The 26,953-nt window shown below is 50.6% G+C and overlaps 1 protein-coding gene across 1 annotated transcript in view; it reads right to left on the reverse strand.

The window, feature by feature from the left end:
• Nucleotides 1-26,953, reverse strand: part of LOC142297001 (cytochrome P450 2K4-like) — a 90,239-nt gene that overhangs the window by 46,932 nt on the left and 16,354 nt on the right. The window contains exons 2-5 of the mRNA XM_075341208.1: nucleotides 10,553-10,749; nucleotides 7,110-7,272; nucleotides 5,221-5,370; nucleotides 196-356 (exon numbers count right to left, since the gene is read on the reverse strand). Of these exons, the coding sequence (XP_075197323.1) occupies nucleotides 196-356; nucleotides 5,221-5,370; nucleotides 7,110-7,272; nucleotides 10,553-10,735 (657 nt within the window). The 5' untranslated portion in view covers nucleotides 10,736-10,749. The remainder of the gene's footprint in view (nucleotides 1-195; nucleotides 357-5,220; nucleotides 5,371-7,109; nucleotides 7,273-10,552; nucleotides 10,750-26,953) is intronic.

The raw sequence follows: 26,953 nt of genomic DNA on the forward strand, positions 1-26,953 counted from the left end.
GCAATACATTACATAATACCACAGTTTGTTCAAGTGGATATGGGTACCACTTTTCCTTATAGTCTGTGGCTAAAGGACTTGTACATATGACTCTGGTGCTGAGGCCCAATATCACCAAAGTTGGTTTATTTTCACTTTTGATGACTATCATGGCAAATCATAGCGTGAATCTCGTCTTGCTAATTAAGAACTTACCATGACCATTGGACTTCCCAAGAGTTTGAAGTTTTCATTGATTAAACTCATAAGCTTAAGGATGGTAGGATCTCCGTAATCATATCGATGGCCAAGTAATATGGAGATGATGACATTGGCCACAGCTGTGTTAAGTATGGTAGTATTTTCAAATGGTTTTCCTGGAAGAAATAATGGGTTGTAAAATCATACATTACCCTCAACAAAAAAAATGTCATCTTTCATGCCAACAAATGGAGCACCTTTTACCGAAATCTCTTATTTTTAGAGCCGGGAGCGGACTCCTGAAGCTGCAAGCGCAGGTAGTCCAACATCACAAACAGATGAAGGAGAAAGGCAGAGACCACCAACCGGGTGGGTGGCCAGACTGCAGCCGGCTATGGGCACCGACTACCATCACCTTGGTTTACCATAGACTTGTGTGTTTACTAATCATGAGTACATCAGTGCCCTCCGGCCGCCCATCTCCCTGCACCGCCAAACCAACCCCCAACAGGTCCCGGGGCCACCAACCCTGCCCACGGAGGGGTTAACAACTTGCTGCATACCATGTCCCCCGGGTGCCCTGTAACTGCAGCGGTGGTGTCCACCATCACCACATCCCGTAGGTGGCATCACAAACTTAATACGGCTCTGTCCGTACAACTACGTCCCCAAACCACAAACCCCCTTTTTGATTGGAGTGACCGCAGGACCCCGGGTCCGGAGACCCTCGAGCCACCCATTGAAGGTCCGGATCCGAGCGGCTCGGCTGCCGCCGAGCACGGGATGGTACAGAAGCCTCTTCTAAAGGTGAGGCACAAACAAGAAAGCCCTCAAGATAGTTTACTGAAGTCAAGCAGACTGAGGGCATAGATTTTTTAAACCATTTTCTGTAGTCTGATGAGACCAAAATAAACTTATTTGGTTCAGATTGTGTTAAGCGTGTGTGGTGGCAATCAGGTGAGGAGTACAAAGACAAGTGTGTGCTGCCTACAGTGAGGCATGGTGGTAGGAGTGTCAAGGTTTGGGGCTGCAGGAGTGCTGCTGGCTGTAGACTGCTACAGTTCATTGAGGGAACCATGAATGCCAAAATATAGTGTGACATACTGAAGCAGGGCATGATCCCCTCCTTTTAGGCCACAGGGCAGTAGTCCATCATTATAACGACCTCAAACACACCTCCAATATGACTGCTGCCTTGCTAAAGGAACTGAGGGTAAAGGTGTTGGACTGGCCAAGCATGTCTGTGCACCTAAACCCTATTGAGAGGCTCTGGGGCATTCTCAAGCGGAAGGTGGAGGAGCACAAGGTCTCTAAAATCCACCAGCTCCGAGATGTCCTCATGGAGGATGGAAAAGAATTTTGGGCACAATTTGGACATTTTCACTTAGAAGTGTACTTACTTTTGTTGCCAGCAGTTTAGACATTAATAGCTGTGTGTGGAATTATTTAGAGGACACCGAATTTACACTGTTTTACTAGCGGCATATTAACTACTGTACATTATATCACAGGGTCATATAGTCAGTGTGGTCTCATAAAAATATATAATTAAATATTTACAAAAAAGTCAGGGGTGTTCTCAAAAAACGGGGTTAAAACTTCCCCTCAAAACATAGCCTATGACGCTCTCGGGGTCCAGAAGTGTGAGTGTGCAAAATTTTGTTGCTGTAGCTGCGACGGTGCGGATGCCAATCTTGGACATACACACACACACACACACACACACACAGTAACACACACACACACACACACACACACACAGATTCAGCTTTATATATTATATAGTGTGGAGGCCACAAATGGATGATGGTTTCTATTTAACACTGATGTGGCGCCCTGGACTAGCCAGGTCGTCACAGGGACTACAACACGACACCCCCACCCCGAGATAGGCACATCCGGGCCAAACACAAAACCCTTGTTGCCTCCCTCCAGGGGCTGATGTCCACACCAGGTGGGGTGGAGCCAGGCGGTTGGCCCCACCCACTGAGGAGATCACAGTCCTGAAGGCAGGAAGCAGTAGGCAGATAGTGTTGAGCAGTGAAAGTGAGAGGAGCTACTGCTGGTGTCTGGGTGTGTGGCCCAGGCACTGAGAGCAAGGTTGGCAGACGGTGGTGGCCGTCTGCAGGAGAGGCAGATCAACGCGGAACCGTAGGACCGGGTACCGAACCGGGGAGCAAAGTGAAGCCAGCACAAACCGGCAGGGCCTGCGGACCCCGACCAGGCTTGGAGTCGCCGTTAAATAGGTCAAATCCGTTAGTGTCCGGAACCCCAGGGGTTTCCTAACAGCCAAGACCCGACTGAAGGCAACCGTCCAACCAACAAAAGGGAAATACAGCTACCACCACAGCTAGGGTTCCCAGGGCCAGAGCCTGCGGGCAAAAGGGCTCCTCCGGCACGTATACACGCTGGGGAGTGGGTTACCGGTGGGAAGCCATCAGGACCGAACATACACAAAAGGTGCAGGGAAAGGCAGCCACCACCACCCGTCCGGGAGAAACCACAGCAGCCGGCTGCGGGACCCGTCCATCCAGCCGTTTGTTTTACCAGAGACTTTGCATCCATTTGTGGCTGAGTGAGTACTACCGTGCCATCCGACACCGCGCTGCGCAGTCCAAGTGACCCTGCACCTTGCCAACCCTGCCTCCTCGTCACATCACCGGGCCCCGGGACCACCAACCCCTACCCACGGAGGGGGAAAACAATATCCCAGCTGCTCCCTGCCATCGCTCCCGGGATCCCCGACGCCAGTAGCGGTGGTGCCCACCTTCACCACAACCCATGGGTGGCGTCACGGACTAAATCCCCAAACCCAAACCATCACCCACTCACGGGCGAGGAGTGCCGCTCGAGTCCCCGGATCCGGCTCACCGCTCGAGCCATCGCAGCAGCGCCGGACCCGAGCGCTAGCGAGAGCGCAGCAGCGGCTCCCTCCCCGCCCGCGCCACTGACATCTAGCAGTGGACATATAGTCTAGACATCCCTTTCAGAGGATTACACAGGTACTGCATCATTCCAGTTAGCCAATATGCAACAACTGTAGAAAGAGATGAATCGCACATCCCAAAGTCACACTTTGATGTAAAGCTGCTAGGCAAAAATAATATACCTGAACATGAGGTTCTTGATTTAACATTCTGATCAGACTGTGTGAAGCCACTGCCATGTCACGGCGAACCTCTAAGTGGGTCCCTAATGTATGCCTTGAAGGTGCGGCACCGTGCGCCAACCCCCGTCGCAGCGGCAATGCACTAGAAGGGCAAGTGACCTGGTGCCTCACAACACCCATGCTGCAAGGCAGAATCCCCATGGCTCCAGGCCTCACTGACACAAAACCACCACAACAATGGCCACCTTACAGCACTAGCACACTGATTCAAGTAAAAAACCAGCACTCCTCCCATTTCCCATTTGGCACAGGCATTTTTAATTAGCAGGAGACTGTAAAGAGAGGTTCTGTCTTTTCTGCTCTTAGTTCACACACTGAGAGGTTGAGGAAAGGGAGTGTACAGCTCCTTCCACAGTGTGCTGGTGCTGTGTGGCGGCCAATGTTGTGGTGGTTTTATGTCAGTGGGGCCTGGAGCCATGGGGGCTCTGCCTTGCAGCATGGTGTTGTGAAGCACCAGGTCACCAGCCCTGCTGGTGCATTGCCACGTGGGAGATGGTTGGGGCACGGCACCGCACCTCTAACGTGCCAGAGTAGGGACCCACGCAGAGGTTCGCCGTGACGTGGCAGTAGTGTGACGCCCTGGACACCCAGGGGTCACAGGTCACTACACACACCACATACACCCCCACCCTAGTAAGGTACCATCAGTCAACCAAAGACCTGATTGCCTCCCTCAGAGTCAGATAGGCACACCAGGTGGGCGTAGTCAGGCGGATAGACACGCCCTCCGAGGAGTCTGCTGGCCTGAGGCAGAAAAACACAAGCAGATAGATCGAGATTGAGTAAGGAGAGAGGAGTGAGAGGAGTACAGTTCTGCGTGGGGCTGGGTTGGAGCCTAGGACCCCTGATCAGTCAGGCAGGCAGACGGTAGTGGGCGCCTGCAGGAGACCGGAAATCTGACCGGTGGAACCGTAAGGGACCGGGACAGGGTAGTGGCCCGCCGGAACCGAACTGGGGAGCCAACTGGATACCGGAGCACCAGGCAGGGTACTCAGACCCCGAACTAGGCTATAAGCCACCACCATAGTCAAATCAACTGATTGCAGTCTGGACCTCAGGGGTTTATTCCCACCTAAGTCCCGATTGAAGACAAGAGCCCAACCCGTCCGGATAGGAGCCACCGCCAAAGGCCAGATAACCAAAGGGTCAGCGTCTTCCGGCAAACGGGCTCCTACGCCACTTATTCGTCGGGGAGCAGACTACCAGTGCCCAGGCACAGTGGTCAAGTTACATACACAGGTGCAGGAGAAAGGCAGACATTACCAACATAACAGGAAAAGCTGCAGCCGGCTGCGGGTTCCGTTCATCACCCGTTTGGTTTACCAACGCCTCCAGGGTCTTGTATCAGAGTGAGTACACCAGTACCCTCAGGCACCGCACAGCGCTGCACCGCAACACTGCGTCCTGCACCCCGGCCCTCGCCAACCGGGCCCCGGGACCAACATCCCCTACCTTCACCGCAGCGGTGGTGTCCACAATCACCACAACTCGTGGGTGGCTTCACGAACAATCATCCCAAAACCAAATATCCGCATCCGCATCCCCCGTGCGTAGCGCCAAACACCCATGCAGAGCGATGTGACCCCCGGGTCCGTGAGAGGCTCGATCCACCACCTGTAGAACGCGAGCATGGACCCGAGCGGCTCGGCGGCCACAGCCGAGGCCGCGGGGCGGTACAGTAGCTTCAGAAGGTCTGATCAGAATGTTACACCAATAACCTCATGTTCACGTATTTAATTTTTACTTAACGGCTTTAGGACAAAGTATGATTTTGGGATGTGCGGCCATATCTTTTTCTACAGTTGCTGCATATTCCAGTCAGCCAATCTCAGTATAAAACAAATCTGCTCCCTGTCCATGCATCGCCTTACCTCCATATGATTTAATTATCTGTACTAGAGAGTCACATTCTTCATTTATCCGATCTTCGATGGATTTCTTCCCCATCCCAAAGTCTCTCAAAGTTGATATAGTAAATCGTCTCATTACTTTCCAGTTTTCACCATTAGAAAAAACGATACCTTGAAAAAGAATATGTAAATAACATTATTGTGGATTATTGGTTTAAAGGAAATTATTGTTCTACATTTTATAGCATGACTAGCTGCACTACCCGGCTTTGCCCGGGTTAATTACTGTTGTTAACAAAATAGAATGTATTAACGAAAATTTATTCTGCACACAAAAAACACAAAACAAATAGACAGAAATGTAATTATTAAAAGGCAAAAACTAAGCTAATAGAAGCATTTCACAACATATATTTCAACACCTCAGATATTCCACACAGATTTTACTAAATTGGCAAGTAATGTGCTCAGTCTGTCTCTTTCCCCATCTCTCTCTTTCCCCGTTTACCTGTCTGTCTGTCTCTCTTTTTTTTGTCTGTCTCTATCTCTCTGTTTCTTTCCCCATCTGTCTCTTTCTAGGTCTGTCTCTTTCCCAGGTCTGTCTCCCCATCTCTTTGTCTGTGTCTTTTCCTGTCTGTCTTTCTCCCTGTCTGCCTGTCTCTGTCTGTCTCTTTCCTTCTGTGTCTCTATTTCTCTGTCTCTTTCCCCGTCTGTCTCTATCAAGGTCTGTGTCTTTCCTCATCTATCTTTGTCTGTCTCTCTGGCTGTCTCCTCCTTCAATGTCTGCCTGTCTGTCTGTCTCTTTCCCCATCTGTCTCTTTCCAGGTCTGTCTCTTTCTAGGTCTGTCTCTTTCCAGGTCTGTCTCTTTCCAGGTCTGTCTCTTTCTAGGTCTGTTTCCTTCCAGGTCTGTCTCCTTCTAGGTCTGTCTCCTTCCAGGTCTGTCTCCTTCCAGGTCTGTCTCCTTCCAGGTCTGTCTCTTTCCAGGTCTGTCTCTTTCAGATCTATCTCTTTCTGTCTCTTTCCAGGTCTGTCCCTTTCCAGGTCTGTCCCTTTCCAGGTCTGTCCCTTCCCAGGTCTGTCCCTTCCCAGGTCTGTCCCTTCCCAGGTCTGTCCCTTTCCAGGTCTGTCCCTTTCCAGGTCTGTCTCTTTCACCATCTGTATCTTTCCTTGTCTGCCTCTATCTCTCTGTCTGTCTCTCTGTCTGTCTCTCTGTCTCTCTCTGTCTCCCCACTGACATCTTTTTACCTCACATATAAGCTTCTTATACTAACAATGTCTTTTGTTCCTATAGCAACCAATCACAGCTTCTACTAATAACCTGTATTTGGGGCTCCATTTACTTTAATGGAGGCATGTTTTTTGGAGAGTAACTGTAAAGCGCGGGGTTAAATTTTCCTGTCAAAACATAATCTACGACGTTCCCTGGGTCATATGAGGTGTCTGTGCAAAATTTCGTGATTGTAAATGTGACGGTGTGGATACACTTTTCATTTCACTTTTTCCCCATTATGTAGATAGGGGCATAATTGATTGGTAAATTGGAACGCGCGGGGTTCAAATTTCGCCTCACAACATAGCCTATGACGCTCTCGGGGTCCAGACGTGTGTGTGTGCAAAATTTTGTGGCTGTAGCTGCGACAATGCAGATGCCAATCCTGGACACACACACACACACACACATACACACACACACACACACACATACACACATTCAGCTTTATATATTAGATAAACCCAACAAATTTTATAAAAAAGGAGCAGAATTGGAGAAAAAATAAAAACAATGCCTCAAGCATGCAGCAAAATTTGCATCTTGGGGGAGCATCTGTCAATCATAGGTACTGTCCAGTGGCTGATCACACGGGCACTGCTGTGTACATGCACGTTTGGGTTGTTTGCCTGTTTTTACCATATCCCTTTGATGCTTCTGTAAATATTGGTATGTCGGCTCTTTCAGACAATTCTTCAGCGTGGTTCATGAAAGCGTCTTTCACGGCATCATATCCATACAAAATCACCATCTTTTGCGTCCCCAATTGGACACTGAACACTGGGCCAAACTTCTTGCTCAGCTGTAAGATAAAATGCAGGATTATACAGTGCCAGGTTATATCATAGTATTTTATAATATTAATATAATTATCGTTTATACTTGTTCTGATGATGTATTTTTCTATACTTTAGGCCCCCTTCATATATCCGTGTCTCCGGTATGTGTGACGTCCATTTTTATATGTACCGGCGACATGGACACACGTAGACCCATTAAAATCAATGGGTTTGCGCACATCTGCGTGTTTTCCTATGGACCGTGTGTCCATGTGGAGCATACGTGTGTCTGTGTGCCCCACATGAAGATATGTCCGTTTTTTCTCCGGCAGCACAGGTGTCACACTGACCGCACAGATGTGATCCGTGTGACACGTACCGGAGAAAACAACGTTTCTTTGAAATAAAATTAATTTCTGTACTCACCTTCTCCAGCTCTGCTGTCTCTGCTGCTGCTGTCACTGGCTTCCGACCTCCACTCATTATGCTCATCGCACATTCATTGCACCGAGGAACGGAAGCAGCAGCAGCAGCGGGGAGTCGGCAGGACTGGAAGCAGCAGCAGCGGGGGGTCGGCAGGACTGGAAGCAGCAGCAGCGGGGAGTTGGCAAGATCGGAAGCAGCAGCGGAGAGTCGTCAGGGCCGAAGACCGCAGAGTGGAAGACATTAGTACTACGGACAGCAGCTCCAGGAACAGGTGAGCAGAAAGTTCCTGTTCTCTGTGTGTTATCACGGATAGCACTCGGAGAACACTCAGATGCCAAAGCCACGGCACACGGAGGGCCATATGCACCTTTCACACATACGGGCAAAACGTGTGTGGTTTTTCACGGACGTATGAAAGAGGCCTTAAATGGAGGAGAGGAATAGCGAGAGGTTCTGTATACAGGGGGCAAAACACATCTAAATTGGCCCCTAAGTGAAGTAACTGTGTATAACCATTCTCATCATACTGGGTAAATGGACCCTCAGCAGATGAACATGCTGCTCCTGAAAAGAAAAAAAGTTACTGTACAAAATATTACCCATATACAGTGACCATATAATTGAATATAAGTCTTGCTGATTAACAAACAAAAAAATTCCTGGAACTTACAAATTTATTGAAAATTGAAAACACAATGAGTGAAGATATCATTGAAATATCCATTTAAAATGGTAAAACAGAAAACCAGTAGACCTTAATAAGGGAGTAAAAGTAGGTGTATACGGTATACGCATTCTACAGGGCCCTATGACGTCCCTAAGAGATGACCCTACCTTGCCGCGGAGGTCGGCGCCCCTAAATAGCGCCCCCGCTCACCGATGACTCTCCCTGGGATTCCCTACAGGAATTCCTAAACTAGAACCTGCAGAACCAAAAGTTATCCACAAATCAAAGATTTGATCGTAAGGAGTTAAATAGCCAAAATTGCACAGAGGGGGAGCTACTTAATACCTAGCCACCACAAACCCCTCAAAATATGATCCATTGGTGGCGTACTCCAGTCTCCCTAGGGAGACTCTTTTGCAGCCTCTGCAGTTTTCATTGTGTAGTAGGCTTTTGGTGTCTTTTCCGATACAGGTCAGCTGACCTTCTGGTTTCTGTTAACCTTCTTCAGTATCGGATTATCACTATATGTGTAAATTGTCTGTGAATTTCCCCTGTTTTTAAAGTAAATATTAAAAGTTATATTTTATTCATTACTCTGCTATTTACCTTCCTCTCCATTTGGGTAATTGCTCTTGCTATTGATTTTCACATTTCCAGCACCGTCCCTATCTATTCCCAACCTGCAGAAACTCCTCCTCCTGCTGATACCCCAATAATGAGCCGCTATGTGTCCCTATTACTGCACCTACTATGTGACATAACAGTGCTCCTGTCAGTGTCCACATAATAATGCCCATCACTGTTACCCCTACAAAGTAAAATACCCCCTCTGTGTCTTCTGGATGATAAAATTGTGCCCTAGAAAATATTAATGATCTATGTGAGTTTCTTAGAAAGTAAAAGTGCTCTCATTTTGTCCGAAAAGGAAGTGATAATGATGACCCCCCTCCCCACACCAGTACAATGTTCCACCCCCATACACAGGCCCTGGGGCTATCTCCACTTATCTCCTATCCCAGGACCAGCCTGTTAAAAGCTGCTCTCTCAAGGCTGTCTGCTCTGTTCTCTGTCCTGAGCTGTTCTCTCCCTGAAAATGAAACTTTGTCTTACTCACTGACTGAGCAGCCTCCACCATCTGGAATGGCTCAGCAGTGCTGGAGGATTTCCCAGCCTGGTTTCCTGTGTGTTGTGCCTGGCTCACTATCTGGGTGTTTTATGTAAGTTATGAGCTCAGGATTTGTGGAAGTAAAACAAACCAGTGATTAACCTCTTCTCACCCGGGAGAGAATTACAACTTAAACCAGATGCAATTCCCTGTGGCGACTGAGCCTCAGGGGTGCCACAGGTACGCTTGATGGTAGCGAGGTCTGAGCCCCCACCATGACCCGGACTCCTGTCCAAGCCCTGATCTTACTCCCCCTGTCCCCCACCCTTGGGGCGGGCTGGAAATACAGTAACAAAACCCCACAGAAACAACACAGACAAGGGAGAAGAGAGCTTGTATACACTGCACTCAGACACAAAGGAGAAAACGTGTGCAGGGGAAAAAAAGAAAAAGGCAAATTCACGACAGGGAAGCTTCCCCACCACTCAAAATAGCAAATTAGAGATTACCAATGAATGGATCACCACAAAGGACTGGAATCTCTGGAGCTATGCTGAAGCTATTATTGGCTCAGAAACACAGGCTCCCATACCTTAAATAGGAAAGAGATGACTGTGGGTGGTAATTAGCAACCTGCTCCTAGGAGCCACACACAAATCCACAATAATTAACTCCAGCAGTGCTGGGGAGCAGTGGAAATTAATATGCCATTGCTCGGCTCAGGCTGAGCAAGTAGGAGACCTCAGGTTGCCTGTCAGACACTATAATGTGAACAGAGTTCAACACAGTAGTGGCACCCCGCGAGTGTGGAACCAAACAACGCATGACATCATCATAATCATGAAATTGTGGTCTTCACATTATCAGTTTCAAATCTCTCTAAAGGTCTATATCTTAATAAGCGTTAATTTAAATATTATTTTCCCATGGGGCATCATCAACAAGACACAGCTCTAAGAGACAGTCCCACCCCTAATGTTACCAACAAGACCAAAAAAATTGGCTATTTTTGCCATATCATTCCAAGTCACATGAGATGATTTTCTTGGCTCCATGGAACCCAAGGTAACAGCAAGAGGCAAAAATGATCAGGTGAGGCTCTTACCTGAGTGAATGTTTTGGAAGGGTTCTTTACATCAAATATGTGCAGATTTCCAATGATGGGTAAACACTTTGGTCCTGGAGGAAAATTCTTGTTCTTGTTTTTCGTCCGATTATAAAATGCTTTGCTCAAAAGACAGAAAATAATAAGGAAGAGGGCAAGAGTGACTATGGCGGGACCGGGCATTATGTTGTTCGAATCTACATGGGGGTAGAGAAGACATCCATAAAAATTTAGCAAAAAATTTTACGTTTTTCATATGTAGATGTTGAATAATAATAATTAATAATAATAATTTTTATCTCTACAGGGTCAACATACTACATAGCACTTTATAATTCAGAAGATACTTGTACAAACAACATAAGACATACAGAGTAAAACCCTTATAAAGCCTGCTTTACACCTTACAATTTGGTATGCGATCTTGTATGCGATGTGACACGCCCCCATTGTATGTGCGGCTCTTGCAATTTGTTGCTCGTGTCACACAAACGATTAAATCCCGTCACACGTACTTATCTTCCATATGACCTCGATGTGGGCGGCAAACATCCACTTCCTGGAGTAGGAGGGACGTTTCAGCTTCACAGCGACGTCACGCAGCAACCGGCCAATAGAAGCGTAGGGGCGGAGATGAGCGGGACGTAACATCCCGCCCACCTCCTTCCTTCCGCATTGCCGGCGGGAGCCGCGGGATGCAGGTAAGCTGCAGTTCATCGTTCCCGGGGTGTCACACACTGCGATGTGTTCTGCCTCGGGAACATTGACCAACCAAACATTCAATTTTTAGTAATTGAACGACGTGCATGCGATCAACGTTTTTTAGTTCAATCGCAATCGCATGTAGGTTTTACACGTCACAATATTACTAACGATGCCGGATGTGCGTCACTTACGACGTGACCCCGCTGACACATCGTTAGATATATTGTAGCGTGTAAAGCCCGCTTTAGTCAGGGCAAAAATTGCCCTTAAAATCGCAATATCATTCAAAACAAAGCGATATTGACGGTGCGCACGTTGCGTTCAGTAACTTGCAGAAATGAACTCATCCTCTGGCAGAATTTGTCATTATCAAAACTGGTTTTGACCACATAAATGCAGGAAATACGCAAGCGTTTTTGCCGCGTTTTTGTCGCGTTTTGACCGCGTTTTACATGCATTTTTAGTGCTTAAATTGAGATGCGTTTTCAATACAAATACACATTTAAATAAAGTTTGAACATTCAAACAGTAGGAAAAAATTGAAAAAAATAAATAATAACCTTTAATGCATACACTATAATGATAATTTACTGAAAATGATTAATGAGATTTAAGAATTATGTTCAAAATAAAGTAAAAGTATTGTTTGACTCATTTTTTTAAAGTCGGAATGGATGTGTGGGCAATTGGAAACCTCTTGACATCACTATAATGCCAAAAACACATGCTTTGATTTTCTCCAAAAATCATGCGTTTAGCATCAAAAAAGCATGTAAAACGCTAGGAATTTCTTTAAGGATGCGTTTTGATGATTCTCATTGACTCCAATGTTACCAAAACGCTGCCAAAATGCCAAAAACAATTGACATGCTGCTTCTTCAAACGCAGAGATTTTGACCCCAAAAACGCAGCGTTTTTAAAAGCATCGTGCACACAAGAAAGCCCTATTCCCATAGACTTTGCTTGGAAAACAAAATGCATGCAATTTTGCATTAAAATACTGCAGCTCAAAACGCTGCGGAAACGCATGAAAAAACGCAACGTGCGCACATGGCCTAATAGCTGCTCGCAATCATAATATCATTCAACCCTCGCAAAACCAGATCTTTCAACTTGCTTAAAAATTATTGATAGTTATAAAAAAAATTCACCTTGTAATAAGTTGTTACCACCTGCAAGAAAGCGACCGGCTACATTGTTAATGGCCAGTATGTACCACATAAGTGGGGAAATCCTAGAAGTTTGTGCTGGTACTTGTAGTGCCTACAAATGTTTGCTTTAGTATTCATTGGGTCCAGGATCACGGATGAATGGAGAGAAGGGTTGGAACTGGTCATCCACATACCCCACCCATGGGTGTGTTTGACATGTGTCTGACAGGTCACATGAGGTAAAATGGAGTCTGTGTGTTTGGCACATGGAGTGATGGTGTTCAGTGTTTGAGGGGCATTGTGTAAGAAACAGCCTCTGAGAGAGTGTGTGCACTGGCAGGACCAGTGTGGTGAGGCTGCCAAGCTCTCGTAGAGGTGTTGAAGCCTCTGGAAGGAACTCAGCTGAGGAAGGTGAGGGTTTGCTTCCACTGACTAGAGTGAGTTGAGGTTGAGTAAGCTCCACTAGGCTACTGGTGGTGTATCTGAACCTGTGCGTTTGCTGACTCGAGTCAGTAGCGTATTGACACGCAAAGGATACGGACTATAGTATCGTGAGTGCATACCTGATTGGAGGTCAGATAGCTTCATTAGCATACTTCAAGTGCATTATATTAATGGAGAATTGTATATGAATTGTACGCAAGTACCGCGAATATACCGGATCTGAAATCTGTCTATGTTTATGTTCCTGGAGAGATTTATGCTGATTGAATAAACCAATTGGACTTTTAAATGGAAATATTTCCTGAGTGTACCTCGCAAAGCAAGCAAAGTGAGTAAACCACCCATTATACAGTGTGTGAACAGTGTGCAATGTCACCACCTCATCATACATGCTTTCATGAACTACTAGCGACTTTCCATTGATCACAACTGCAATTTATTGATAGAACATTTGCTTGTGTAATAATGAACTTATATACACAATAGAGATATGATAACAAATGCTATTGTTAATATTTTTTTCTGTTTAATAGGACTTTAACACATAGTTCAACAAATACCAGGAGAAGTAAGGTTCCTTCTCACAAGCATCAATCTGTGAGGAATGACAAAGTAAGGAATGTTTGTAGACTCTACGCATGTGTTGGCTTGTTCATCCCTTGCACACTGTATGGGAGCCACTTCATTCTGGTCTACAGTAAGGTTAAAAAAAAAAACTCAAGGAAAAGGATTTGGCATGTCCAGAAGAAATATAAAAACTGGATTTTCATTAAAAAATTCTTTATTAAAAAAAATCACATGTTAACCGACTGACGCGTTTCTGACATATCATATGTCCTGACTCCTTAGTCATAGAGATGAAAATGCGTCAGAGGGTGAATATAGAACTGTGCATGTGATTTTTTTTTTTAAATGAAGATATCAATAAATAAAAATCCAGTTTTTATATCTCTTTTGGAAATGCCAATTCCTTTCCCTTGTAGATTCTTAATTTGTGAGGAAATAGAGGTATCACAGAAGGTAAAAATAAAGTGCGTGTCGTGTAAGGTCACACCATCAGTATAATAAATAGGGGCATTCAAATAAAGCAGTATAAACCAGTTACCAGCCAATATTTGTATAAGTACAGATACACAGAAATATTGAGTGCATGGAAGAGAGAATACAGGATAGTTAGTTTAGGAATATGATAGGCCAGTCTAAAGAAAATGCATTTTAGGGCACACTTGAAACTGTAGATAATGGAAATTAACCGGATTGTCTGGGTTAGAGCATTCCAGAAAACCAGTGCAGCACAAGAGAAGTCCTAGAGATGGAAGTGAGGGGTTGACATCATTGAGGAGGTTAATCTATGTTCATTAGCGGAACAGAAAGGAAGGTTAGGATAATAGACAGAGATGAGGGAGGAGATGTAGGGCAGTGCAAAACTGTGGAACACTTTATATGCAAAATTGATACATTTATATCGAATTCTGAGTATTGATTGGGCAATACAAAAGTGCAACCAGTGCAAAAATTGGCACATTTAGGAGGTTTCAACATAGCGGTTGGAGAGGAATATCATCCTGGCTGCATTTTTTAGTAGATTGGAGAAAGGAGAATTTAGTGAAAGGAAGACCAATCAATGGAGAGTTGCCGTAGTCCAGGCGAGAATGAACCAGAGCAACAGTAAGAATTCTGCATTGTCAAAGGTATAAAAAAAATTGAATTTTAGAGATGATTTTGAGGTGCAGGTGACAAGAGAGAACAAGTTATCACATAGTAGAAAATGAAGGAAAGATCATGGTGTGTTAATGTTTGGCAAGCTACACCCATACTTCTATGACTACCTTTAGTCACCACCTTTCAATATTCACTCAGTCTTTTTCTCAACGGTTAATACACATTTATCCTTCTATCAAAATTTGCAAAATGCCTTTAGTGCCATCACGTGTCCTGGTCAACATCAAAGTGGTATTTCTTGGCCACAGTCTACCGTCAACCCTAAAGGCCCTGTCACACACAGAGATAAATCTTTGGCAGATCTGTGGTTGCAGTGAAATCATGGACATATTGTTCCATTTGTACACAGCCACAAACCTGGCACTGATTGTCCACAATTTCACTGCAACCACAGATCTGCCACAGATCTGCCACAGATCTGCCACAGATCTGCCACAGATCTGCCACAGATCTGCCACAGATCTGCCACAGATTTATCTCTGTGTGTGACAGGGTCTTAAGACTGGGGCTACATTGTGACTTCAGCCATGACTAGGTATGAGCGACTATAGGGTGCTTTACACGCTGCAACATCGCTAACGACATATCGTCGGGGTCACGTCGTTAGTGACGCACATCCGGCGTAGTTAGCGACATCGCAGCATGTGACAGCAAGGAGCGACGATCAATGATCGTTGAAACGTCGCTCTTTTTCCAAATATCGGTGATGGTGCATGCCGCAGGTTGTTCGTCGTTTCTGCGGCATCACACATTGCTATGTGTGACACCGCAGGAGCGACGAACATCTCCTTACCTGCATCTACTGGCAATGAGTAAGGAAGGAGCTGGGCGGCATGTTCCGGCCGCTCATCTCCGCCCCTCCTCTTCTATTGGACTGCCGTTTTGTGATGTCGCAGAACAGGTATGTGCGTGTGACGCTGCCATAGCGATATTGTTCACTACGGCAGCGATCACCACATAACGCACTAACGACGGAGGCGGGTGATGTCGCAGCGTGTAAAACACCCTTATCTCAAAATTTAAATTTGGTCAGATTTGCTTGAATTCAGCTGGCAAATTCAATGCAATGTGATTTGAAACTTCTACATCCAAAATAAATTTGGTACAAATTAAAACTACCTCAAATGCCAGCAGGAGAATAAATGGTTAAAATTTTTAAATGAGTTTATCTGATGGACAAACTTTCCTGGGAAATTTGTTTTGCAACAAAATTATTCTTTAACAACTCAATATCTCTTATTATCCTCAGGGGGTCTCTCCAGACGCCAGAGCATAATATGCATAAGATATTTAAAAAAAAAAAATCAAAATAATACTTATGCTCACCTCACTAGTCATCTCTCCAGCCCCTAAGCTGCTTGCTATCCAACGTCCAGTCATTAGAGACACCTTTTCTTCCTCCCGTAGTGTGCCACATCTGCCGGTCTAGAATGAACATGTGACGCCCTGGACCCCAGGGGTCACAGGTAACAAAATCCACCACACCACACACACACCCCGACCCCTTGTGAGGACACACCCGTCACCTGAAAGGGAGACCTGATGCCTCCCTCAGGGCCAGTAGGGTACACCAGGTGGGCGGAGTAAGGCAGAAAGACATGCCCACCGAGAAGACTACTGTCCTGAGGGAGGAGATTCAAACAGTTGGTTGTAGGGAGTTGACAGGAGGTGTGGAGGAGAAGAGCCAGGGATCCCTGTAACGTCAGGCAGGCAGACGGTGGTGGTCGCCTGCAGGAGTACCGGTATAGCGACCGGCGGAACCGTAGGGACTGGGCCAGGGTTGGAGCCCGCCGGCCCTGAACCGGGGAGTCAACAGTTTACCGGAGTACCAGAAACCAGGTACTCAGACCCCGTCCTAGCTTAGAAGCCACTGAGTTTAGGCAAATTCACTGATTGCAGTCTGGACCTCACGGGTTCATCCTCACCGAAAGTCCCGAAAGAAGGCAAGAGCCCACCGATACCGGGTGAGAGCCACCGCCAAGGGCCAAACATCCGTTTGGCCAGCGCCTGCGGGCAACTGAGGCCTCTTCCGGCAGCTAAACGCCGGGGAGCGGGCTACCACTGTCCAGGCAGGGGAGCCAAAAGTCAAAACAAGAGGTGCAAGGAAAAGGGGCCACCATCAGCCTCCCAAGGGACACAAGCAGCCGGCTGCGGGACCCGACCATACCCGAACTTTGGTTTACCAGTGACTCTTAGTGTGAATTAATAGTGAGTACACCAGTGCCATCCAGGCACAACCCCGCACCGCAGCACGGCACCCTGCACCCCGACAACATAATCGCCTGTCCCGCTGGGCCCCGGGACACACTGCCCCTACCCACGGAGGGGCTAACATCCAGGCTGCGCCTTCAACACCGATCCCGGGAGCCCCCTTCACTCCAGCCGCAGCGGTGGTGCATCCCGTCACCACGACCCATGGGTGGCGTCACGACCCGTACAACGACAATGCGGCCCCCGGCTGCGAACCTCGTCCCACACCACCACCCCACTGCCTCCCCTTAACAGAGTGACGTGGCCGCCGGTCCAGAGGCGCTCGAGCCACCGACAACCCGAGCCCGGACCTCAAACGGCCCGGCCAAGCCAGGGAGCGGCCGAGCCCCTCTCAGGGCGGTACACATCGACTCTTCTGGCGTCACGAACAGGATTTGGACAGTCCACTTACCTGTGGATGTGCGCCTTAGAAGTATCCGTCAGCGGTGTCCTGCCGAAAAAGTTGAAGTTCCGCTATCTTGGCGCGAAAGTTTCCCGCTCGAGTCATCTTCCCCAAGCAGTGAAGGCGCGAAGGTGAAGCTCCACCCCCAAAGGAGGAGTGCTGGAAGAAAACCAAGGGGGAAGGCGGGCGGAGAGGCTGCCTGATGTGACCGAGAAGATAAAAAGGCAGGGACTCCAGGATCCTGCATTCGTTCCGTTCCTGGATCCCAACAGTGCAGCAGCATGGCAACTCCCGTCCCGAGTCCCGAGATTCCGGAGACCGCGCCAGTAACAGCGGCGTGGGTGAAGGCCCGGACAGAGGAGATGTGCCACCGCCTCCAGCAGCAGGTAAGCTTCTTAATAGAGCACTGGGCGGCGGAGATGAGGGAGATAGTGGCTGCCGTGCGGGCCCGTGAGAGGATGACGGAGTTGGTGGGGTGGGCAGGCGACCCACGTCCCTATGCCCTTGAGGGGGTCGGCAATCGCAGCTGAGGGGCTCGGTCTGCTGCTGCCCGCCATACCGCCTCCTCCATTGCCCGCAGTGGTTGCCACTGCTCCTCTGCCCGTATCCCCACCCCCGACACCGGTGGCGGAATCCGTCCTGGGCGCTCATGGAAAGTTGCTTGGGGAGGCAGGCCAGGACCTGTTGTGGAATCTGGCCGCACTGTGCCCGTTGTCCGAGGAGACCTGTCCCCGGCTGGCATCTGATACCGAAGCGGCACTGGCTGTTCCGGAAGTGACCGCGCCCAGGCGTGCATTGGCCCCGGCAGTCCGCCTGGCCAAGAAGGCCCCGAAAGCAAAGCAGGCCGCTCCAGGGTCGCGGGCCTCGGCTGAGGTTCCGCGGGGAGGCAGCTGCAAGGCAGCAGAGCCGGCCGCGACACAGCGGGGCTCCCCTTTGAGAGTGCTGATCGTAGTCGACACTGGGGAGCGCCGGCTGGGCCAGACCCCCACTGAAGTAGACCCCGGGCGTGCAGCTGCCCTGTATTGGGAGCGGCAGCCTAGCCAACTGAGTCGGGAGATAGCGGCCAGAGAGAAGAGAAGAGAGGAGGTCCTTGCCCAGAAAATTGAAGGGAAGGAGCATCTGAGGAGTGCCGAATACTGGGTGCGGGGCCTGACCTACCAGGGCCAGGTCAGAAGGTTCAACTGGGACAAAGGCTGGGGGTTCCTGTATGACCCCACCTTGGAAGATGAGGTCTTCTTCTCCCGGCGGGATGTAAATGCCCATCTCCCGTTTGGGCACCCGGACCATGACCTCCTGCCCGGCGATATGGTGCACTACACCCGGCACCGAGGGGAGAGGGGCTGGTTAGCCCTGGATGTCCGGAGCACCAGACAGCCCCCTCCTCCACCGTACAGCCCCAAAGTGGAGGTGGAAGAGGAGTATCCCACCGATTAAGGAGATGATAGCCCGTAGGCTATAAAAGGACCCGTCCCCGTTGGGACTTGTGTTTGACCCCAGTTTAACCCCTGTTGCATGAGTGACTGCTCATGGACAAGGCTGTGGACTTGCTGGCCACCCAAAAACTATTGGGCTTGTAAATATTGCCCCACCCTGCCCCCCTTACATGCCTTCCCGTTCCATTAGCCTCCGGAGAGGCAAATTGGAGGTAGGACCCCCAGCAGAGCAGGCTGGGGTCTGATCACCACCGGGACCGGTGACCATCCTCCGGGGAGCCCTTTGACAACTGCTGGGTGCACCGCACCGTACCCGTTCCTGCCTGGGTGATCTGGCCATGTTCCTGTTTCCAGACTGGGGAAAAGGGGTGCTGCCCACTTCTTAGGGGCAGCATCAGGGCTAGGTTGTTTGGGTGGGAAAGGCGGAAGGACATGAACCTGTTCCGTTAATAACGTTATGCAACGTTAAAGTAAAATGCCTCCCATTATGGGAAGACCTTCAGTAACCTTGTGGTTGTAAAAATGTTATAATTGTAAATGTTTCCCGTTTTACCATTGACAGAAAAAGAAAACAAAATTAAATTGGAGTTGGTCAGGCAGCCCGCGGATGGTCTGCATTAAACCAAGGGGCAATGTGATGCCCTTGACCCCAGGGGTCACAGGTAACAACATCCACCACACCACACACACCCCCACCCCACTGCCTCCCCTTAACAGAGCGACGTGGCCCCCGGTCCGGTGGTCTGCTGGATTGTGAGAATCAAAACCTGAAAAATATGGATTCTTTGTAATCCAAATTTTTCTGTGGCGCTTGTATCAAATTCGATTGGAGTCATGACCTGAAGAGTTTTTGCAACTTGATAGTTGCAGTGGCATGACATTCACTTACATTGGCGGTACCTGATAGGAAGCCATTTTGCGAAACGCGCGTCGGGGCGCATCATCACCATTCAGCCCACCCACGATGGGTAAGTTTCTCCTGCTTACATTATTTATTGGTCTGTCATTGGTCCCGGCTATGTGCAGTAACGATCTGCTTTATACGGACTCTCTGTCTTTGGATACTATTATCCTCTCATTCCACCTAGTTGTTCTTGGGGGTTAGACAGGTTATTGAATCTCTATTCTCTTCTGGATCTAGTTATATTGATATATTTATCAGGAGGCACCCTATTTGTGGGTATGCTGACTGGTGATGGGTCTCTTTGGATTCTCCCCTGTGCACCTGTTTTTCAATTCTTCTATATGTATATGTCACGCTCCCCGGGTCCTTGGCTCCCCTCCCCGGGTCCTCTCCTCCGCTCCCCGGGTCCTCAGCCCCGCTCCCCGGCTCACCTGCCACGCTCCCCGGGTCCTTGGCTCCGGTGCCCGTCCTTCCCAGGCCCCCTGGTCTCCGATCGCGCTGCCCGACGGCTTCCCAGGCCCTGGCCGGCTCCCCTGCGTCCTCTTCTCAGCCTCCTTCCCTGGCTTCTGGCACCCGGGCTGCGCGCATGCGCATTAGGGCGCGCGCGCGGTCACTGACCCTTTCTTAAAGGGCCAGCGTCCATTAACAGGAAATGAGGCTAAACAGGTACAGGGTATAAAGGGGTGTATTGTCCAAGAGGGCGGGGCCTGATCTTCGTGTTTTCCAAGCTAGGAGTCAGGTCTCCTTGTGTCTTCGTGCCATACTCACGTATCTCTCTTCTAGAGCTGATCCTGCCTCGCCATCCGGTCCTGCTGAATCCCGAACCCCGCACGCTGTCCGTCTGCCATCTGACAGTCCGTACCATCTCGGATCCCTGCGGTGACCCGTCATCTCGCTCCAAAGGTTCCGGACCCCGCCTGACATCACCTCGGCTTCCGAACCTGAGCTACGTCACCCGGACTACCATCTGTGACTCCGTGGTCCCAGGGACTTCTTCGTTACACTCACTGGCACGGACTGTTCTACTGCCCATAGTGCTTCAGCTACCGGACTCCTTACCACCATCTTAGAGTTCGGCCCAGTGGATCCACCTCCTGGGTCTGCCCGACCGCCTGGCCCTGACAGTAAGATCAGGCCATGGATCCCGCTGCAGCACTAGCAGCCTTGCAAGAGGAACTCCAACGCCAGCGTGAAGTCCAGACCCGCATGCTGAACTTTATGACTTCCGTGGACACCCGCCTGACCACGCTACAAGCGGCAGTCACGTCTTCGACATCCCAAGCCGCCACTAGTCAAGCCACGTCCCCCGCTCCCGTGGCTGCTTCTTCGGATGCTTCCAGACTGCGTTTGGCCTCACCACCCCGGTACGCCGGAGATCCCAAGTCCTGCAGGGGGTTTATAAACCAATGCTCCCTCCATTTCACGCAGCTGCCACATCTGTTTGCCTCCGACCAAGCCAAGGTCGCCTTCATCATGTCTCACCTGGAGGGCGAGGCACTGGCGTGGATGAACCCGTTGTGGGAGAAGGAGGACCCTATGACCAAGGATCTTCAAGAGTTCCTGCAGGCCTTTCGCAGCACCTTTGACGAGCCGGGACGCGCCTCTGCGTCTGCTTCATCCCTCCTCCGCTTACGTCAAGGAACACTGACGGTGGGCCAATACGCCATCCGTTTCCGCACTTTGGCTTCAGAACTCGGGTGGAATAATGAGGCCCTAACAGCCGCCTTCTGGGAAGGACTCTCGAGTCGCATCAAAGATGAGTTGGCGGGTCGTGACGTGCCCTCCACCCTAGATGCCCTGATTGCCCTAGCAACTCGAGTGGACATTCGTTTTCAGGAGCGCTCCAAAGAGCTGTCTCGTGAGAGACGTCCGGTACGGCATTCCTCTCCTCCACAGAAGCCCTCCGTATCTCAGTCATCAACAGCTGGGATTCCCGTCCACGAGCCCATGCAGATCGACCGAGTACGACAGTCTGAACAACGTCGAGCAGAGCGGCTCGCCAAGGGTCTCTGCTTTTACTGCGGAGAGGATACACACCTCCTACGCTCCTGTCCGGAAAGGCCGGGAAACTCCAAAGCCTAGGGTTGGTAGGAGAGGCCACCCTAGGTGCTGGGACTCTCTCAGACCCGGTTATGTGGACTGTGCAAGTGTCAACGGGAGAGACGCGCTTCACGGCTGAGGCATACCTCGACTCTGGAGCAGCAGGCAATTTCATCCAGCAGGCCACGGTGGACAAGTACCAGCTGCCTGTTACTCCACTCGAGAAGCCCCTAGTGATTGCCTCTGTGGATGGGAGACCCCTCTCTGATACCATCTCCTGGGTCACCAGTCCGGTCGAACTGCGTATCGGTGCCCTGCACACCGAGAACATCGCTCTCTACGTCCTTCCACACATGTCCCATCAAATCCTGCTGGGACTTCCCTGGTTGCGGACACACGAACCATCAGTCAGCTGGGGTACTGGCGAAATCACCCGATGGGGTCCTGCTTGTCATGAGAAGTGTCTGAAGTCCATACAACCCATCCGACGACCTCCGGTTCCAGAGAACCTACCGGAACTGCCTTCGGCCTATTGGTCCTTCGCAGACGTTTTTGACAAGAAGGAGTCTGAGGTACTTCCGCCACACCGTCCCTACGATTGTGCCATCGACCTGCTCCCAGGAACAACACCGCCTCGAGGACGGATATATCCGTTGTCTCCAGCCGAAACCAGGGCCATGTCTACCTACATCACAGAAAGCCTGGCAAAGGGATTCATCCGGAGATCCTCCTCGCCTGCGGGAGCAGGCTTCTTCTTCGTTAAGAAGAAAGAGGGTGACCTACGCCCATGCATCGACTACCGGGGTCTGAATCAGATCACCGTAAAAAACAAGTACCCTCTGCCGCTCATCCCCGAATTGTTCGACCGGCTCAGAGGAGCCCGTGTGTTCACCAAGCTGGATCTTCGGGGTGCCTACAACCTAGTTCGTATCCGCTCTGGGGACGAATGGAAGACCGCGTTTAATACTCGCGATGGGCATTATGAATACTGTGTGATGCCCTTCGGCCTGTGTAACGCACCAGCCGTCTTTCAAGAACTGGTGAACGACATATTCCGGGACCTCCTCTACATCTGTGTAGTAGTTTATCTGGATGACATCCTTATCTTCTCTCCGGACCTCCAGACCCACAGAGAGAACGTACAGCTGGTTCTACAAAGACTGAGAGAGAATCGTCTCTACGCCAAATATGAGAAGTGTGTCTTTGAGCAGTCTTCTCTCCCTTTCCTGGGATACTGTCACGCTTCCCGGGTCCTCACCCCCGCTCCCCGGCTCACCTGCCACGCTCCCCGCTCTCCAGCCACCGGATCCCGTCCGTCCCAGGGTCCCTGGACCCCGATCCCGGCGCCCGACAGCTTCCCTGGACCTGGCCGGCTCCCCTGCGTCCTCCTCGCAGCCTCCTTCCCTGGCTTCTGGCACTCGGGCGGCGCGCATGCGCATTAGGGCGCGCGCGCGGTCACTGACCCTTTCTTAAAGGGCCAGCGTCCATTAACAGGAAATGAGGTTGCACAGGTACAGGGTATATAGGGGGTCATTGTCCAAGGGGGCGGGGCCTGATCTTCGTGTTCCCTGAGCTAGGAGTCAGGTCTCCTGGTGTTTATGTGCCTATACTCACCTATCTCTCTTTGTAGAGCCGTACCTGCCGCGCCATCCAGTCTGCCGTGTCCTGAACCCCGCACGCTGTCCGTCTGCCAACTGACAGTCCGTACCATCTCGGATCCCTGCGGTGACCCGTCATCCTGCTCCAGAGGTTCCGGACCCCGCCTACTATCATCTCGGCTTCCGAACCTGAGCTACGTCACCAGTACCACCATCTGTGACTCCGTGGTCCCAGGGACTCCTCCGCTGCCCTCACTTGCACGGACTGTTCTGCCGCCCTTCAGTGCTTCAGCTGCCGGACTCCTTACCACCATCTTAGAGTCCGGTCCAGTGGATCCACCTCCTGGGTCTACCCGACCGCCCGGCCGTGACAGTAAGATCAGGCCATGGATCCCGCTGCAGCACTATTGGCCCTGCAAGAGGAACTCCAACGCCAGCGTGAAGTCCAGACCCGCATGCTGCAATTTATGACCTCCGTGGACACCCGCCTGTACACGTTACAAGCTTCCATGACGCCTGCGGCACCCAGGTCCTCCAATGGACAATCCACGGCTCCCGCACCAGTGGCAGCCTCGTCGGGTGCTTCCCAACTCCGGTTGGCTTCACCACCTCGTTATGCTGGAGATCCCAAGACCTGCAGGGGCTTCATTAACCAGTGTTCCCTTCATTTCACGCAGCTGCCACATCTGTTCGCCTCTGACCAAGCCAAGGTCGCCTTTATAATGTCTCACCTGGAGGGCGAGGCGCTGGCGTGGATGAACCCCTTGTGGGAAAAGGAGGACCCTATGACCAAGGATCTTCAAGAGTTCCTGCAGGCCTTTCGCAGCACTTTTGACGAGCCGGGACGCGCCTCTGCGTCTGCTTCATCCCTTCTCCGCTTGCGTCAAGGAACACTGACGGTGGGCCAATACGCCATTCGTTTCCGCACGTTGGCTTCAGAACTCAGCTGGAATAATGAGGCCCTAACAGCCGCCTTCTGGGAGGGTCTCTCAAGCCGCATCAAAGACGAGTTGGCGGGCCGTGACGTGCCCTCCACCCTAGATGCCCTGATTGCCCTAGCAACTCGAGTAGACATCCGTTTTCAGGAGCGCTCCAAAGAGCTGTCTCGGGAGAGACGTCCAGTCCGGCATCCCTCTCCTCCACAGAAGACCTCCGTACCTCAGTCTTCTACCGCTGGGATTCCCGTCCACGAGCCCATGCAGATTGACCGGATACGGCAGTCCGAACAACGACGAGCAGAGCGGCTCGCTAAGGGCCTCTGCTTTTACTGTGGTGAGGACACACACCTCCTCCGTTCCTGTCCGGAAAGGCCGGGAAACTCCAAAGCCTAGGGTTGGTAGGAGAGGCCACCCTAGGTGCTGGGACTCTCTCTGATCCGGTCACATGGACCGTGCAAGTGACAACGGGAGAGACGCGGTTCACGGCTGAGGCCTACCTCGATTCCGGGGCAGCAGGCAATTTCATCCAGCAAGCCACCGTGGACAAATACCAAGTGCCTGTTATTCCACTCAACAAGCCCCTGGTGATTGCCTCTGTAGATGGGAGACCCCTTTCTGACACCATCTCCTGGACCACCAGGCCGGTTGAACTGCGGATCGGTGCTCTTCACACCGAGACCATCGCCTTCTACGTCCTCCCTCACATGTCCCATCAGATCCTGCTGGGTCTTCCATGGTTACGGGCCCACGAACCATCAGTCAGCTGGGGTACAGGCGACATCACCCGCTGGGGTTCTTCGTGTCATGAGAGATGTCTAAAATCCACACAACCCATCCGACAACCTCTGGTTCCTGAGAACCTACCGGGGCTGCCCTCGGCCTATTGGACCTTTGCGGATGTCTTTGATAAAAAGGAATCCGAGGTACTGCCGCCACATCGTCCATACGATTGTGCCATCGACCTGCTCCCTGGAACAACGCCACCACGAGGACGGATATATCCTTTATCTCCAGCCGAAACAAGGGCTATGTCTGCTTACATCTCAGAGAGCCTGGCAAGGGGATTCATTCGGAGGTCCTCCTCTCCTGCTGGAGCAGGTTTCTTCTTTGTCAAGAAAAAAGAGGGCGATTTACGCCCCTGCATCGACTACCGGGGTCTGAATCAGATCACAGTCAAAAACAAGTACCCTCTGCCGCTCATCCCCGAATTGTTTGACCGACTTAGGGGGGCTCGTGTGTTCACCAAGCTGGACCTTCGGGGTGCTTACAATCTGGTGCGCATCCGCTCTGGTGACGAATGGAAGACCGCGTTCAATACGCGCGATGGACATTATGAGTACTGCGTGATGCCCTTCGGCCTGTGTAATGCTCCTGCCGTCTTCCAAGAACTGGTGAACGACGTGTTCCGAGACCTCCTCTACACCTGTGTGGTAGTATATCTAGATGACATCCTTGTCTTCTCTCCGGACCTCTCAACCCACAGAGAGCACGTACAGCTGGTTCTACGAAGATTGAGAGAGAATCGCCTGTACGCAAAGTATGAGAAGTGTGTCTTTGAGCAGTCTACACTCCCCTTTTTGGGGTACGTCATCTCTGAGACTGGACTGCAGATGGATCCCAAGAAGGTCTCCGCCATTCTCAACTGGCCTCCCCCTTCTGGACTGAAAGCAATCCAACGCTTCCTGGGATTCGCCAACTACTACCGCCAATTCATCCCTCACTTCTCTGCTCTGACTGCTCCACTTTCCGCTTTGACTAAGAAAGAGGCAAATCCAAAGGACTGGTCGCCTGCGGCCGACGCCGCGTTTGGCTCATTGAAGCGAGCTTTTGCTTCCTCTCCTGTACTCCACCGTCCGGAGTTAAACCGCCAGTTCACCTTGGAGGTGGATGCCTCCTCCTCAGGAGCCGGAGCAGTGCTCATGCAGAAATCCTCCTCCGGGAAGATGGTGACTTGCGGATTCTTCTCCAAGGGCTTCTCAGCGTCTGAACGCAACTACACCATCGGGGACCGAGAGCTCTTGGCAGTCAAACTGGCACTGGAGGAATGGCGCTACCTCCTGGAAGGTGCAGTGTATCCCGTGATAATTTACACTGACCACAAGAACTTGGAATACCTGCGGTCCGCTCAGCGACTGAACCCACGGCAAGCCAGGTGGTCTTTATTCTTTGCCAGGTTTGACTTTCAGCTTCACTTCCGACCCGCGGACAAGAATGTACGCGCTGATGCCTTGTCCAGGTCTTTCATGCCCATGGAGCAGGAGGAAGCGACTACCCAACCCATCATCTGTCCTAGCAACATCGTTCCGGTGGCCCCTGTCACTCTAGCCCAGATACCGCCCGGGAAGACCTATGTCTCTGAGACCGACAGGCAAAAAGTGTTACACTGGGGTCATGCATCAAAAACAGCCGGCCATGCAGGCCAGAAGAGAACATGGGGTGCGATTGTACGCCATTACTGGTGGCCATCCCTTCGCACGGACGTCGCTGCTTTTGTCTCTGCCTGCTCCTCCTGTGCCAGGAACAAGACGCCCAACCACTTGCCCCATGGCCGTCTTCTGCCTCTGCCGATACCCTCAGTCCCGTGGCAACACATAGCTATGGACTTTATTACGGACTTGCCATTATCCTCCGGGCACACAGTCATATGGGTCGTGGTTGATCGATTCTCCAAAATGGCCCACTTCGTTCCTATGGCCGATGATGACATCTATGCGGTAAGGGATATCGTGGCCATGAAGACCGTACGAGGTCGGCAGTTCTTCCTGGTGGACTGGGAGGGGTATGGTCCTGAGGATAGGTCTTGGGAGCCCAGG

Source organism: Anomaloglossus baeobatrachus, chromosome 3, assembly GCF_048569485.1.
Source record: "Anomaloglossus baeobatrachus isolate aAnoBae1 chromosome 3, aAnoBae1.hap1, whole genome shotgun sequence".
In the NCBI taxonomy this organism is placed as follows: Eukaryota; Metazoa; Chordata; class Amphibia; order Anura; family Aromobatidae; genus Anomaloglossus; species Anomaloglossus baeobatrachus.